Source organism: Globicephala melas, chromosome 7 (genome assembly GCF_963455315.2).
Source record: "Globicephala melas chromosome 7, mGloMel1.2, whole genome shotgun sequence".
Classification (NCBI taxonomy): Eukaryota; Metazoa; Chordata; class Mammalia; order Artiodactyla; family Delphinidae; genus Globicephala; species Globicephala melas.
In genome coordinates, this window is record NC_083320.1 from 37555086 (window position 1) to 37568680 (window position 13595).

The window sequence follows — 13595 nt, forward strand, 5'->3', positions numbered from 1 at the left end:
AATCCAAATGTGTTCAGCAGGTGTATGGACAAATGGCTGTGGTACTTCCATACAATGAAATACTACTCAGAAATAAAAACAAATGCACTCCTCATGTGCACAATGGCGTGGATTAATCTCACAAAGCATGCTGATTAAAAGAAGCCAGTCTCAGGGAGTTCCCTGGTGGTCCAGTGGTTAGGTTTTGGCACTTTCACTGACGGGGCCTGGGTTCAATCCCTGGTTGGGGAGCTAAAATCCTGCAAGCTGCATGGCGCAGCCAAAAAAAAAAGCCAGTCTCAAAAGGTTATAGACTGTACTATTCTTTTTTTTTTTTTTTTTTGGCTGCATTGGGTCTTTGTTGCTGCATGCGGGCTTTCTCTAGGTGTGGCGAGCAGGGGCTACTCTTCATTGTGGTGCATGGGCTTCTCACTGCAGTGGTTTCTCTTGTGGCAGAGCACGGGCTCTAGGAGCTTGGGCTGCAGTAGTTGCAGCACGCGGGTTCAGTAGTTGCAGTGCTTGGGCCCTAGAGCGCATGGACTTCAGTAGTTGCGGTGTGTGGGCTCAGTAGTTGTGGCTCGCGGGCTCTGGAGAACAGGCTCAGTAGTTGTGGCACATGGCCTTAGTTGCTCCGAGGCATGTGGGATCTTCCAAAACCAGGGATCGAATCCATGTCCCCTGTATTGGCAGGCAGACTCTCAACCACTGCACCACTAGGGAAGTCCCTGTGCTATTCTATTTATATGACATCCTCAAAAAGACAGAACTGTACTGTGGATAACAGATCATGGCTTGCCAGGGATTTGGGGTTTGGGGAAGGGTGTGATAAAGGGATAGCATGGGGGGTTTTGAGCGGGATAATAGGACTGTTCTGTGTCCTGATTATGATTTGTACACAAATTTATACACATGTATTAAAATTCATAGAACTTTACACTTTTACATATTTACTTTTAAATTTAAAATTTAAAAGATTGTATGCTTTATAATTTTATTTTTTTAATTTAAAAATAAAATAAAAATGTTATGAAAGATTGCATGCTTTATAAATCACATAGGCTATATTTTTTATACCTTTGTCCTTCAGTAAAAACTCTCCTTGGATAATGGAATTTTTATGAAGTATAATGAGATTGTTAACCTCCATTTCCTCTACATGAGGCTCTGTAGTATAAATAAAGCAAGGTTCTTTTTCTCTTTTTTGGGGGGGGGGCCTGTCACTGTTGTGGCCTCTCCCGTTGCGGAGCACAGGTTCCGGACGCGCAGGCTCAGCGGCCATGGCTCACGGGCCCAGCCGCTCTGCGGCATGTGGGATCTTCCCAGACCGGGGCATGAACCCGCATCCCCTACATCGGCAGGCGGACACTCAACCACTGCGCCACCAGGGAAGCCCCGAAAGCAAGGTTCTTTTTATCTTGCTCTTCCTTTTATCTATTTAAAAATTTTTTTCTTTATTTTGGGGGGAGGGCTCTTGATAGACTCAAGGAAGTGATTGCTACGCTAAGCAGGGTAAGAGACTCTGACCAGGATTTTACCTCCATCTATTAAATGTTCTCAATTTTTCTTCCAAGATCTTCTTTCTTAACTTTTCTGTTTCTTTGAAGACTCAAGTAAAAAACTCATCAGATTTTTCTATTACCTAAAAATCTTTATTTCAGCTAAATTCTTCAGCCCATTTCCCTTTGATAATTATTTATAAGAAACAACAGGTCATTTAAAAGTATTTAGTTTCCACTGACTCAGAGTAGGGTTTCCATCCAGTGGTGTTCTTAGGGGTAGACAACAAACCATGAAAGGGATTCCAGGGGATGGGTGTGTGTGTGTGTGTGTGTGTGTGTGTGTGTGTGTGTGTGTGTGTGTGTGTGTGTGTGTGTGTGTGTGTGTGTGTGTGTGTACAAACAGCTTCTGCCAGGCTGTCCAAGCCTCCGTGTCCTCATCTGTAAAATGGACAATGTTAGTACCTACCACAGGGTTGGGAGGAGGATTCAGTTAGAAAACACGTAGGGGGCTGGGCACAGCACCTGGTCACATGGAATGTTGCTTTTGTTTTCATAGGAATGTTTTTCTTTCAATACTAGATGATTAAACACTAACTCTATGGAGAAACTGAAGAAAAAATCCAGAATCTCCTAATGACCCTCCATTTTCTCCAGCTAAAAATTACCTTCAGCTAATATGTAGGAATGTAGTGCATTGATGCTTTTTGACGTTCAAAAAAACACACATGAACATATATATATATGTTCATATTTATATATATATAAAGCAAATATGGCAAAATATTAACAAGCTTTGAACTAGGTAGTAGGTTCATTGTAGTATCCTTTAAACTTTCTGTATATTTGAAATTTTTCATAATTGGAAAGTTGGGAAAAATTAAGCTAAAAAGCATTAGTTGCCAACAATTTTTTTCTGTTAGTTACTAAGTGGTAACTAATTAGTTACTAAGATGCTATGCCAAAAAGACCAATTAGAATGATTTAAATACAACAGAAGGGTCTCTCTCATAATTATCTAAAGATGGGCAGGCAATCCAGGGTGGGCAAAGCTCTGCCTCATGACTGGTCAGCTCTGCCACCCTCAACATTTGGCTTCTGCCTCTGGACCCAGGACTGCTTCTTCACTCATTGCTGTGTCCAGCCAGCAAGAAGTAGGAAATTCCAGGCATGCTTCTAAGGCACTGACCCCCAAGTCACAGACATATTTCTTCTCACATCCCATTGGCCTGAACTTTATGTCACCACAAGCATCTGCAAGGGAGGCTGGGAAATGTAATTGGGGCAACCATGTGCTGGTACCATAGTGAAATACTACATGCCCAGCTAAAAATTGCAAGGCATTGGTGGTGAGGTGGGTGCAGAGTTCTGTTATTAAAAGAAAGATAGAGAGAATAGACCCTGGGAGACAGGAATTAAATTTAAATGGTTCCAATTTACATTTGTTTTTCTCCTTTAGAGAAGTTTTGCATTCAAATTATTTTCTTATCTTTAAAATGTATCTCAAAACGAATTATTTCAAGTGGTAAAGACTTCTTGGGCACATCTATTGAATCATTTCTCTAATACAAACCCAGAAGTGAAGGAGCTTCAGTCACAGAAATGTTCTGAATTAGATCTTTTGAAGGTAACTATAAATAAAATCACATGGGGACTTCCCTGGTGGCACAATGGTTAAGAGGCCGCCTGCCAATGCAGGGGACCTGGGTTCGAGCCCTGGTCCGGGAAGATCCCACATGCCGCAGAGCAACTAAGCCCGTACGCCACAACTGCTGAGCCTGTGCTCTAGAGCCCGCGAGCGAAAACTACTGAGCCCATGTGCCACAGCTACTGAAGCTTGTGTGCCTAGAACCTGTGCTCTGAAACAGGAGAAGTCACTGCAGTGAGGGGCCCGCTCACCGCAACAAAGAGTAGCTCCCCCAAGACACAGTTAGAGAAGGCCTGTGTGCAGCAACAAAGACCCAACGCAGCCAAAGATAAATAAATTCATAAATTAAAATAATAATAATAAAAAAATAAAATCACATGAATACTAAGAAATGTTTAACATATACATTAACTTCTTTCCTTACTGCATGGTAAGATAATTATTTAATCAAACTTTGTTCTTACTTTTCCAGTCATTTGAAATTATTGGAAAGTCATAGGGTCATATTTCATTCACTAGCTGTTAGTATCCTCAGTTGAAGTCTATGTGAAATCTAATTTGGTGGCAGTATAAATAGAAGATGTCAGGTACCTCAAAGAACATCATGTATAGATAAAAATGAAAGCATTTTGCTTTTATCATTAATGAAGTCCTTCATCTAGGGAATGCTTTTCACTCAAAGCAAATGGGCTTCTTACTGGTGTGGGCAGAAGGGACGAGGGCTCAACCGCAGCCACAGGGCAGTGTTCAGGCTGGAGAGCAGCCCTCTTCTGGGCCACCCACACTTGTTTCCACATGACTTATTGGTGTCCCTTGGGGTGTAAGGGACAGAAACCCTGCTCAGATTAGCCTCTGTCCATAAGGGAATTAATTGGCTTCTAGGTGGGAAGGATTCTGGCATAGCTCATAATATCAAAAAGAGAGCTACCAAAAACAGTGCCTCAGGGACTGATTCCAGAGATTCAACAGCCCCAGGATGTTCTGTTTGTTTCAGCTTCTACGTATGTATGTGCAGAGGGCTTCTTATGAGGTGAGTATGGCCACCTCATCAAAAAGAAAGAACTTCATGAAATAACTCAGACAGAGAAAGACAAATACTGTATGTTATCACTTATATGTGGAATCTAAAAAATAAAACAAACAAATGAATATAACAAAAAGAAGCACACTCACAGATATAAAGAACAAACCAGTGGTTACCAGAGGGGAGAGGAAAGGAGGGGGAGGGGCAGGATAGGGGTAGGGGGTTAAGAGGTACAAACTACTATGTATAAAATGTATATATAAAATATGTATGTATGTATGTATAAAATAAATAAGCTACAAGGATATATTGTACAGCACAGGGAATATAGCCAATATTTTATAATGACTTTAAATAGAGTATAATCTATAAAAATATTGAATCACTGTTGTACACCTGAAACTAATATAATATTGTAAATCAATTATACTTCAATTTTTAGAAAGAACTTCTTTATCCTAGAGTCAATATAGCAATCCCAGGGAAGGACTCTGATTGGATCTGATTGGGTCACATGCCCACACTGCAGTAGAGAGGAAGGTGGATAGGAAAGCTAGCTGGAAAGATGGTTGTCCACGACACCTTTTTCCCTTCCCAGGTTTGAATGATTTTGACAGCCCCAAGCTTGGATGACTCAGGAACATATTCTGTGAGCAAGAAGGGTTGGGGTTTCTCTGCATGATTCAAAAGCTCGGACTCTTCTAACTGGTACTGGAGTCACACTTAGTCTTACAGTGGCTTCCTATTCCTCTTTCAACCCTGAGACACACAAGGAAGAGAAATCTTTTTATTACTTTATAAACCATATTTTTTAGCTACTCTTCCACTCTATCCATCATAACACTGTCCAAGACAATGCAAAGTCTTACGATTGCTGGTATAATTCTGACTTTGTTCTTTTACTTGTTTTTAAGATGTCAACAGTGGAAAATGAAAGATACATTGGTAGGACAGCCTAACTGAGACTGGTTTGTCACTGAGTCTCGTGTATTTGAAATGGGTCATTCATTTTTAGTAAATGAGGATGATTCTCAGAAGTTGATTGATTTTATCAAAGGGTAGCATTAGATCTGCATGCAACTCTTGGTAGAATCTGCTCTCATTCTACAGTGAAAATATCAGAAGAAAGTGAGACCCTATATGAATAAGTCTGGCAATGTTGCAGGAAAAATCTCTTTATTGACATAGTGAAATACTCAAAATATAGTGAGTGTTAAGTGCAAAAGTGAGCTAGCGGTACACATCCATGTGTGCATATGCAAATACATAGTAAAACATGCCAAATTTAAACAGTGGTATCTCTGTGAGATGGGACTGTGGGTGGGTTTTGCTTTTTTCTTTATTTTTGCCTGGTTTTCTACACTGAGCATGTACTATTTTTGTAATTGGAAACTTTTATTTGAGAAACATACAAATCTTTGACCACAAATCTACTCATATTTTTGCAGAGCAGATAATGTGAAAAAAATAAGGTAAGACACTCCGGCTCCAGTTCAAAGCCAGCTACTCCCTGACCTTGGACAAATACCATCTTCCTTCTGGGTCTTACCTCTGTACAATGAGGGATTAAAGCAGATGATCTCCAAGGACTTGGTCATGTTTCAGTCTCCTACACTCAAAGTTATAAGAACATTGCAGTTTGGTTTGTTGGAAAAGCTATTATTTCATGTAGAGTGAGGGAGGCGACATCATTGCTGAACATGTATTTATTAAAAGTCACTTGGTAAAAAAAGAAAAGAGTTTGTTCTGAAATCTTTTATAGAGTTAGGTATTTTGTCATCTTCTAATATTTAAATTTTGGTGGCTGTTTACTTATTAATACTTATTTAAAAGTGAATTACTGTCACTATCTTATTTAATACCCAACTTTTATTAAGAAAATTCTCATTGAGTATGTGAGAGCTGGCCTCTATTGGCTGATGTACAAGAAGGAATTTATTGCAAAATTCACCTTTGGCCCGGGGGCTGGTGAAAAAGGAAAGATCCAGGCTGCCAAGTGCTCCCAGGCTCCCCCTCCTTCCCATTTCATTCAGTCAACAGGAGAGGTCATTCAGGAGTGAATGCATCCTTTGTGCCTGTGGGAAAGGAGCCAGTAGCTAGGCTTGAGAAAGGAGCAGTACCGGTCAGCCCCGCCTGCAGCCAAAAGGCTATATCCTCACTGACCAGCGTCCCAATGCCAGGGAGAACGAGACATTCTCAAATCCTCTACCCTGAGAGTAAGTCTGTCAGGTTCCACTGCTTGTATTAAATTCAGTACATTTGGTGAATGGGAATAAAAAGGGAAAAGATTTGAGATCTGAGACTTGCACTTGATGAATGCAAATGAAAATGTCCCTACCATCAAGCTATGTCTGACTTGGGCTGTAAGAGTGGGCCTTTATTGAGGCAGGACCCACTGCAGACTTGTTCCTTTCAACTTGTCCAAGGACTCCAGTAACTCAGCCAAGAAAAAGATGAGCTGCCAACACACTCCTTTCAATGCAACACACTGAGGCCTGCATTTCCTATACAAACAGTGCCATCAACCGCGGTTACATTCCACAGTAGCCCGCAAAATTCAGTTTAATACCGCTGTTTGCATGGTATATTTGCCATGAAAGCCAGTATGAAATCCTTTTACTTTTATTTTCTTTTAATTTTTTGCCCCACCGCACGGCATGCAGGATCTTAGCTCCCCAACCAGAGATCAGAGCCGCGCCCACTGCAGTGGAAGCATGGAGTCTTAACCACTGGACCGCCAGGGAAGTCCATGCATTTTTATTTTATACACTATAGTTCAAGAAACCTATGGATTAACAAACTTTTGTAAGACTAGCCTAGGCATCTGACTTCTATAAATTTTTCTGAGTTTTTTTTGAGTAAATTTAGTTCTCACATTTGAGAAAATGTAATCCTAGTTCCCAACTAACATATAAATGAGCTTTAAGCAAATAAACTCTTTGTAATCTGGGAAATTACTGGGCTTTTTTAATGTTTTTTAAATTTTATCTTTATCTTATTTTTCCTTACTCAGCTTTTGTGCCTGAGTATATGATCATGATCTAATATCTGTCATGTTATCAGTAGTTTTTTTTCTATCACAAATGAGGTCTTTATTTGTCACCATTAAAAGTCTGATTTTTAAACAGATTCCTGGACTGGTGGCTCATGTCCATCAACTCGTTCAACTTTAGCACCTGTCTCGTCCCCAGTAGCTTTTCCAGAACTACTACCTTCACCATGTAGCTCCATGAGCTTTCCCAGTTCAAACCTGGGCTTCTTCAGCATTTTTGCTTTTCTAACAAAGACATCATGGAGTGGATAAATAGATTGGCAGGCCTTTTCTATGTCTTTTCCAATGCTGTCTGGAATCAGTTTATTGACCACCTCTTTCAAGTCATTTGTCTGCACCTCTCGGGTCATGATTTCCATCATCTTCTTGCGGATCTGGCGGACCTGCTGGTGCTGGGCATAAGAGGTCTTCCGAATCTGAGTGTTGCGTTTTTTAGTAAAACCCACACAGAAGAGATGAAGCAAATAACCATCGGTAGTCTTGACATCAACGTGAGCTTCAATCATGGTCTGCCATTTTTTGACCATGAAGCACATTTTGTCACGGGTAAGATCCACGCCATGGAAATTAGTCAGGCAGTTTTTGCCCTGAACATCCTCAGTAATAAGCTTGAATTTTCTAAATGCAACTTCATCATTCTGCAGATCAGCAAGGCTCACTTCAAACACACGACCCTTGAGGCCATCAGATGCGATTTTGGTTCCTTGAGTTCTCGTGACTAGTGTTTTCCCAATATTTCTTATATTGAACATAGCTGGTGCTTTCACATCATACCAATCTTTCTTAGAAAATGGGTCAACCACTTCCTTCTTGGCTCCCTTTTTACCGCCTTTCGTAAGGTGCTTGTTCTTTCCGACCGCCATGGCGCTGCTCCGAGAGCCAAAAGGATGTTATCGGTATTAAAGAAGCCCCTGTAGTCTCATCAGGAGTCTGAGGACCCACAGTTCTCTCCCTGAGCTCTCCGTCTGTTGACTTAGATATCTTAGTTTGACTTAAGTTACCTTGGCAGAGACCACGTCTTTCTACTGCGAACCGCAGCAAGGATGAGGTCAGGCCTCAGCAATATTTCATAGTGAAAATAGCCGCAGCTTCTCTGACAGTCTGCAGAAGGAGCTGGTCCCGCTGCTGAGCAATCCCATTGTGTCAGGCAGAAGCGGCTTGTAGCAGGACAAGGAGAGGCGTCTGCTCCACCTAGAAAGGTGCCCTTTATTCCAATATGATCTCAGTCTGAATCACCTGTGCAGTCTATTCCTATAGAAATGGGGGAGAGGTAGCCTCTGGGGCACTTTTTCTGCTGCTCAGATCCCGACAAACACCTAGAAGGAAAATGGAGGTTTTAGCATCTCTCTCTACCTGCTTTGCTCCCCCAAGTAAGATCTCAGCAGGTCCCTCTCCTCAGAGGTGTCATTGAGGACCCAGACAGGGGCACACAGCCCGCCCGCCGATGAGGAGAACGATGGGCCAGGAAGCCACCAAGTGGTGTGAACAGAGAGGGGAGCGCACCTTCGCTTGGAGGGCGGGGAGGAGGGAACGTGGAGGGCGGGGAGGAGGGAACGTGAAGGGCGGCCCGAGCTGGCCCTTGAAGAGAAGCGGGCAGGGAACTAGACCAGCGGGACAAGGCGGCGCCCATTCTTTTAACTCCTGGTTGCCAATCTCTTGTGTTTCAGAGGAAAGGCGGCCGACACGTGAAAGGTGAAGACAGGAGCAAAGTCACTAGTAGGAGCGTCGGATTGGACACGGCCCTGTCACACCCTGCAGAGGGCTGGAGCCCGCCCGAGGCGCGCCTCCTCGCTCCTTCTCGAGAATGCTGGATGAAGGAGAAGAGGCCGGCCCAGCACAGCAGCTTCTCCGGGTTCAGCAACAGTGACAGTGTCCTGCGGGAAATAGATGATGGACAGTTTGACCAGGAAGATGGAGTAACTCAGGTCACTTGTATGTGAGCAAAGAAGGAACAGAGGCCTTGTAAATAATTATTAAAATAATTGCCAAGTTACTTTATTGTATTGCTTTATCTGCATTTATGGAATACTTTGAATTTTTCCAGACTCAGGCTTTCCTCTAATCTACATAAACTTTGGCTCAACCTTCCAGGCAAGGAAGAATAACCAACATATTTGTAAATTTAGAATCATGTTTACAGTTTTCTCAACTAAAACATCTGTTTAAGCAGATGTCTTATGAGGTTATTAACCAATATACTTCAGTGTCTCATGAATGTGTAAGGTATACTTTTCTTACAATTCCTGGTAAGACAACTAAATATCTCAACCAGTATTTTCACTTAATTAGAAAATTCTCAGGTTAGAGCCTTACTTAAGCTGAAAATTCTTCCTCTCTCTCTCTCTCTCTCTCTCTCTCTCTCACACACACACACACACACACACACACACACACACACACACAGGGCTAATTAATAAAGTACCTATTTCCTGAATATAACAATTAATCTAAATTTTGTCTTTAACTATGGCAGGTATGTACAAAGCAAACCCTTATTTGTTAAAATATTCTTTGAAAAAAAATCCTTTTTGTATGTCTTTGGTTTTAAAGGGTCACCATGTTACCAACCTCGTACTAATTCATTGAGCTTAAACTTTCTTGTGTCTGATAGCCTAGAAACACAGCAAAGCACCATCCCTTAAAATTCAATATGAGAAGAACCCACAATCTCAATATTTAAAAACCGTAATAGACAGAATTAATTTTCTTTCTTTTAAATTGTAAATACTCTGAAAAGGGAAACATCAACTTTAAATGGAAACAAGTCTTTTATCAGCCTAGATATGAATTACGCTTTTATTTTGATTGCTAAAGCATGAAGAATGTGGAAACCCAGAATTTTCAGTCCTGCAGGAGTAAAAAGGTGCTCATAGCACATGCAACGTGTACAGTGACTTATCTGTTCCATCTCTGCTTTTCTTGCTCTGCTAGTAGGGATGCCTTTGCCTTGCCCAGCCTTTAACAGGTAAAGATTAAAATTTTACAAAATAGAGGATTTTCATTTATCTACGAAAGGCTTACTTTGAAATGTGGTTTACTTCAAATGAATTACAACTGTGCCATTGATGAGTTCAGCCTATTAAATATTTTTATTAGCATTGGTGTTGACATTATAAAGTCATTTGAATAATAAAATGTCATTTGTAATTGGGCTATTGTTTTATTGAACACAAATGCTCATAATGTTTTACACATATGACAGATATGTATTACATGTTATCAAATATATAGTGTAACTAGGGACTTCCCTGGTGGTCCAGTGGTTAAGACTCTGCACTCCCGATGCAGGGGGCACAGGTTCAATCCCCGGCTGGAGAACTAAGAACCTGCATGCCGCACAGTGTGGCCAAAAAAATAAATAAAGTTTTTATGTAAATCTGTTATGTAAATGTAAATCAACCATATGGTTGACATGTAAATCAACCATACTTCAAAAAAAAATGTATGGTGTAACTAAACTATGTTGATCTCCATGAATTGTTGGTAAGATTGACATGGAATTATTCTACTTCTACCATGCAGAAGCATTACCTTTATAGGTATAAAGGAACTGAAGAATATTCTGCTCAGTATTATTCTATGGCAATAGCTATCAACAGTATTTGCAGAAGTGCTTTTGGTTTTGACTTTTAGATGAACCTGAGTTCCATATTCATGAGTTGGTGAATTTTTGGTAGAAATAAATACTACTTCTGGAGCCCACAAAATGCCATGAGTTATGAAACACAGGTAATGAACTCAGAAAGATCACACAGTTTTTCCTAATGCCAGGGTCTACAACAGGCAGAGATTCTGGTATATTCTGTTAGTGTAAAGAAGGGATTTGAAGTATTAAAAACAGAAAAAGAAGGGGCTTCCCTGGTGGCGCAGTGGTTGAGAGTCCGCCTGCCGATTCAGGGGACGTGGGTTCGTGCCCCGGTCTGGGAGGATCCCACATGCCGCAGAGCGGCTGGGCCCGTGAGCCGCTGGGTCCGTGAGCCGCTGGGCCTGCGCATCCGGAGACTGTGCTCCGCAATGGGAGAAGCCACAGCAGTGAGAGGCCCGCGTACCCTCCCCCCCCAAAAAAAAACAGAGAAAGAAATTTATATCGACTAAAGGAAAACTCAGAAATCTCTTTTAATTTTTTAAAAATTTGTATAAGAATACTTTCTTTTCACAATTTGTTTCTAATCTGTTATTTCTTCTTATTAAAAAAGTCTTTTTATTAGGATAAACTTAGTGGTCATACCCTTAAAACCTATTTTATAAACAGTTACTCCAACGGTTACCCTTAAGTTATGTGGCAAATTTGTATGATAGTGAATAAATAATGACCAAATGGTTCTAGAGCATTTTAATTATATACAAGTAACTGAGTCTCTTTTAAAAAACAAAAAGTAACAAAACTTGGACTCTATATGCCTAAGAAGTTAAATGTGAGTAACCTTATCATTATCTACCAGTTGTACATTCAGTTCTTTTCATAACGCTGTGTAATTCCTTAGGGGCTCTGGCATGTGAATTTTTAATACCTATAAATTATGATGATGAAAAAATATGCAAATCATAGATGTGGGTGTGAGGTTCTGCCATTCCCCTTGGTACAGCATCTGTGGCACTTGTCTTAGGTTTCCATAACCACCTGTTAGTTCCATCCCATTTGGGTTGAATGTCACCTGTTATCTCCATGGACAGCATTTAGCACCTAATTACCAGAGAAATTGCCACTGAGCTGGGGAGCAGCTCTATCAATGTCACTTAAAGACAACAGAAACATCACTCTTTTTAAGAGACTTGAGGGCTTCCAGGAGCCTTCAGACACCTATAGAAGCAGGAGGCAGGGCTGTGGTAAGTCCGAATCACAACTATCATCTTCAAATCATTTGTTTTATCAGGAGCAGGTGTTTGTATATTTGACTATAAATATACCAGTTGCATTTTCATTTCTTTCATTCTGGAACAGCTAAGGAACTGTCTCTTTTCCCAGCCTTTCCTCACTACCTTAACTCCTCGCTACCATTCCCTCTAGGCTAGAAGGACTGTGGCTCTTTCAGCATTAAGACTAAAAAGGATTTCCTTCTCTCGACTCCTCAGGGCCCCAGCAGCCGCCTGTATGGAAAGACTAAATTTCAAGTGAGCACTGAAATGGAGTGGTGCTAGCAATGGGGAGAGTCTATAACTAAGCATTTTAATTCAAAATACACTGGTGGGTATGTAGGAAAACCAGCTAAATGCAAGCCATCAGAACCATTTAAATAATATTAATTATAGCAATTTATCATACCTTGAGAGTGAGTTTTACTTGTGCAATAGCCCAAAGTTTATAGAGCCAGTTCTGACAAATGATTATACATAAACATAAGATGACCAGTGGTGAGTTTCTTCGTTTTATTTTTGCCTCATGTATGTCAGACTTGGAAGCTGAAGAAACCAGCAATCAGGAAATGCCAATGTTGCAGACCAAGAAAACCCTAAGAAAAGCCTAGAAAGACGGCACATATTTAGACAATAACTGTTCTACTCCAGCCAAACACCACCACAGAAAAACCTGTGACCTCACCTGGACCTACACCAGCACAGACCGAGTGGAAAGCCTAGATTTCCACCCTCACAAGGCTATACCAAAGGGGCCCAACACCGCGGCCAGGGTGGTGTCAGAGAAAGACAGTAGGGAACTGGGGATTTCATCCCCGCGGGCCAGTCAGAGGCTCCCCACCCTCACCGCACAGAGTTAGTGGAGGTCATGTAAGAAGTTTGGACTTCACCCCCATCCGTCGTCGTTGTATACCTAGACAGCAGCTTCAAAGGAAAATCAGTTCTGGTAAAATGGTAACATTTTTTTTCTTTAACTTCCTTTACCTGTTGAGTCATTTCCCTGCAAAACAGTATCTCAATTGCTGAAAATGAAGTTCCAAAGTGTACACTAAGGCATAAAAGGCCAGTGAAGCAAACCAATAAGAAATGGAAATCAAGTTATTCTTATCTTCTCATCAAAAATGTAATCACTAAATAAAACAGCTGGGGGAATTAGAAGATTTGCCTACATGGAAAAAAGTTTGAATTGACCCTCCATGTTTCAATCAAGTGTTCACTCTCTCCTCCCAGTTAATCACTGCTGTGCCTGAGCTGCCAGGAGACCTGACTCTGGGCGGGCTAGTCAAGAACCACCCACACGGACACCTGGGAAATCTGAAGTCCAGGCTTTCTAATGTAAGAATTTCTTTGGTTGGTTATGCAGAAAAACTGTTAAATACACACATTTCAACTCCTTTGTGTCTTAATGGGGATACTAATCCTCAGGGACAGTCGTTTTCAACATGTTAAAGTTTCAAAAGTAGAACCACTCACATCATTGTAGTAGATGTGGTTAGTAAAATGACTTTTTATTTAACACAAGAGAATATAGCATGTCTTCTA

The 13595-nt window shown here is 41.1% G+C and overlaps 2 protein-coding genes across 2 annotated transcripts in view; one reads left to right on the forward strand and one right to left on the reverse strand.

Annotated features, from left to right (window-relative positions):
- Positions 1-10346, forward strand: part of RFTN2 (raftlin family member 2) — a 61014-nt gene extending 50668 nt beyond the window's left edge. The window contains exon 9 of the mRNA XM_030855502.3: positions 8867-10346. Coding sequence (XP_030711362.1) covers positions 8867-9139 — 273 coding nt within the window. The 3' untranslated portion in view covers positions 9140-10346. The remainder of the gene's footprint in view (positions 1-8866) is intronic.
- LOC132597599 (small ribosomal subunit protein eS1-like) lies at positions 5315-12479 on the reverse strand. The gene is made up of 2 exons (XM_060302099.2): positions 12463-12479; positions 5315-9073 (listed from the first exon to the last, which is right to left on the reverse strand). The coding sequence occupies exon 2, from the start codon at positions 8060-8062 to the stop codon at positions 7268-7270; it is 795 nt and encodes a 264-aa protein (XP_060158082.1). The 5' UTR covers positions 8063-9073; positions 12463-12479; the 3' UTR covers positions 5315-7267.
- Between the last annotated feature and the right edge of the window lie 1116 nt (positions 12480-13595).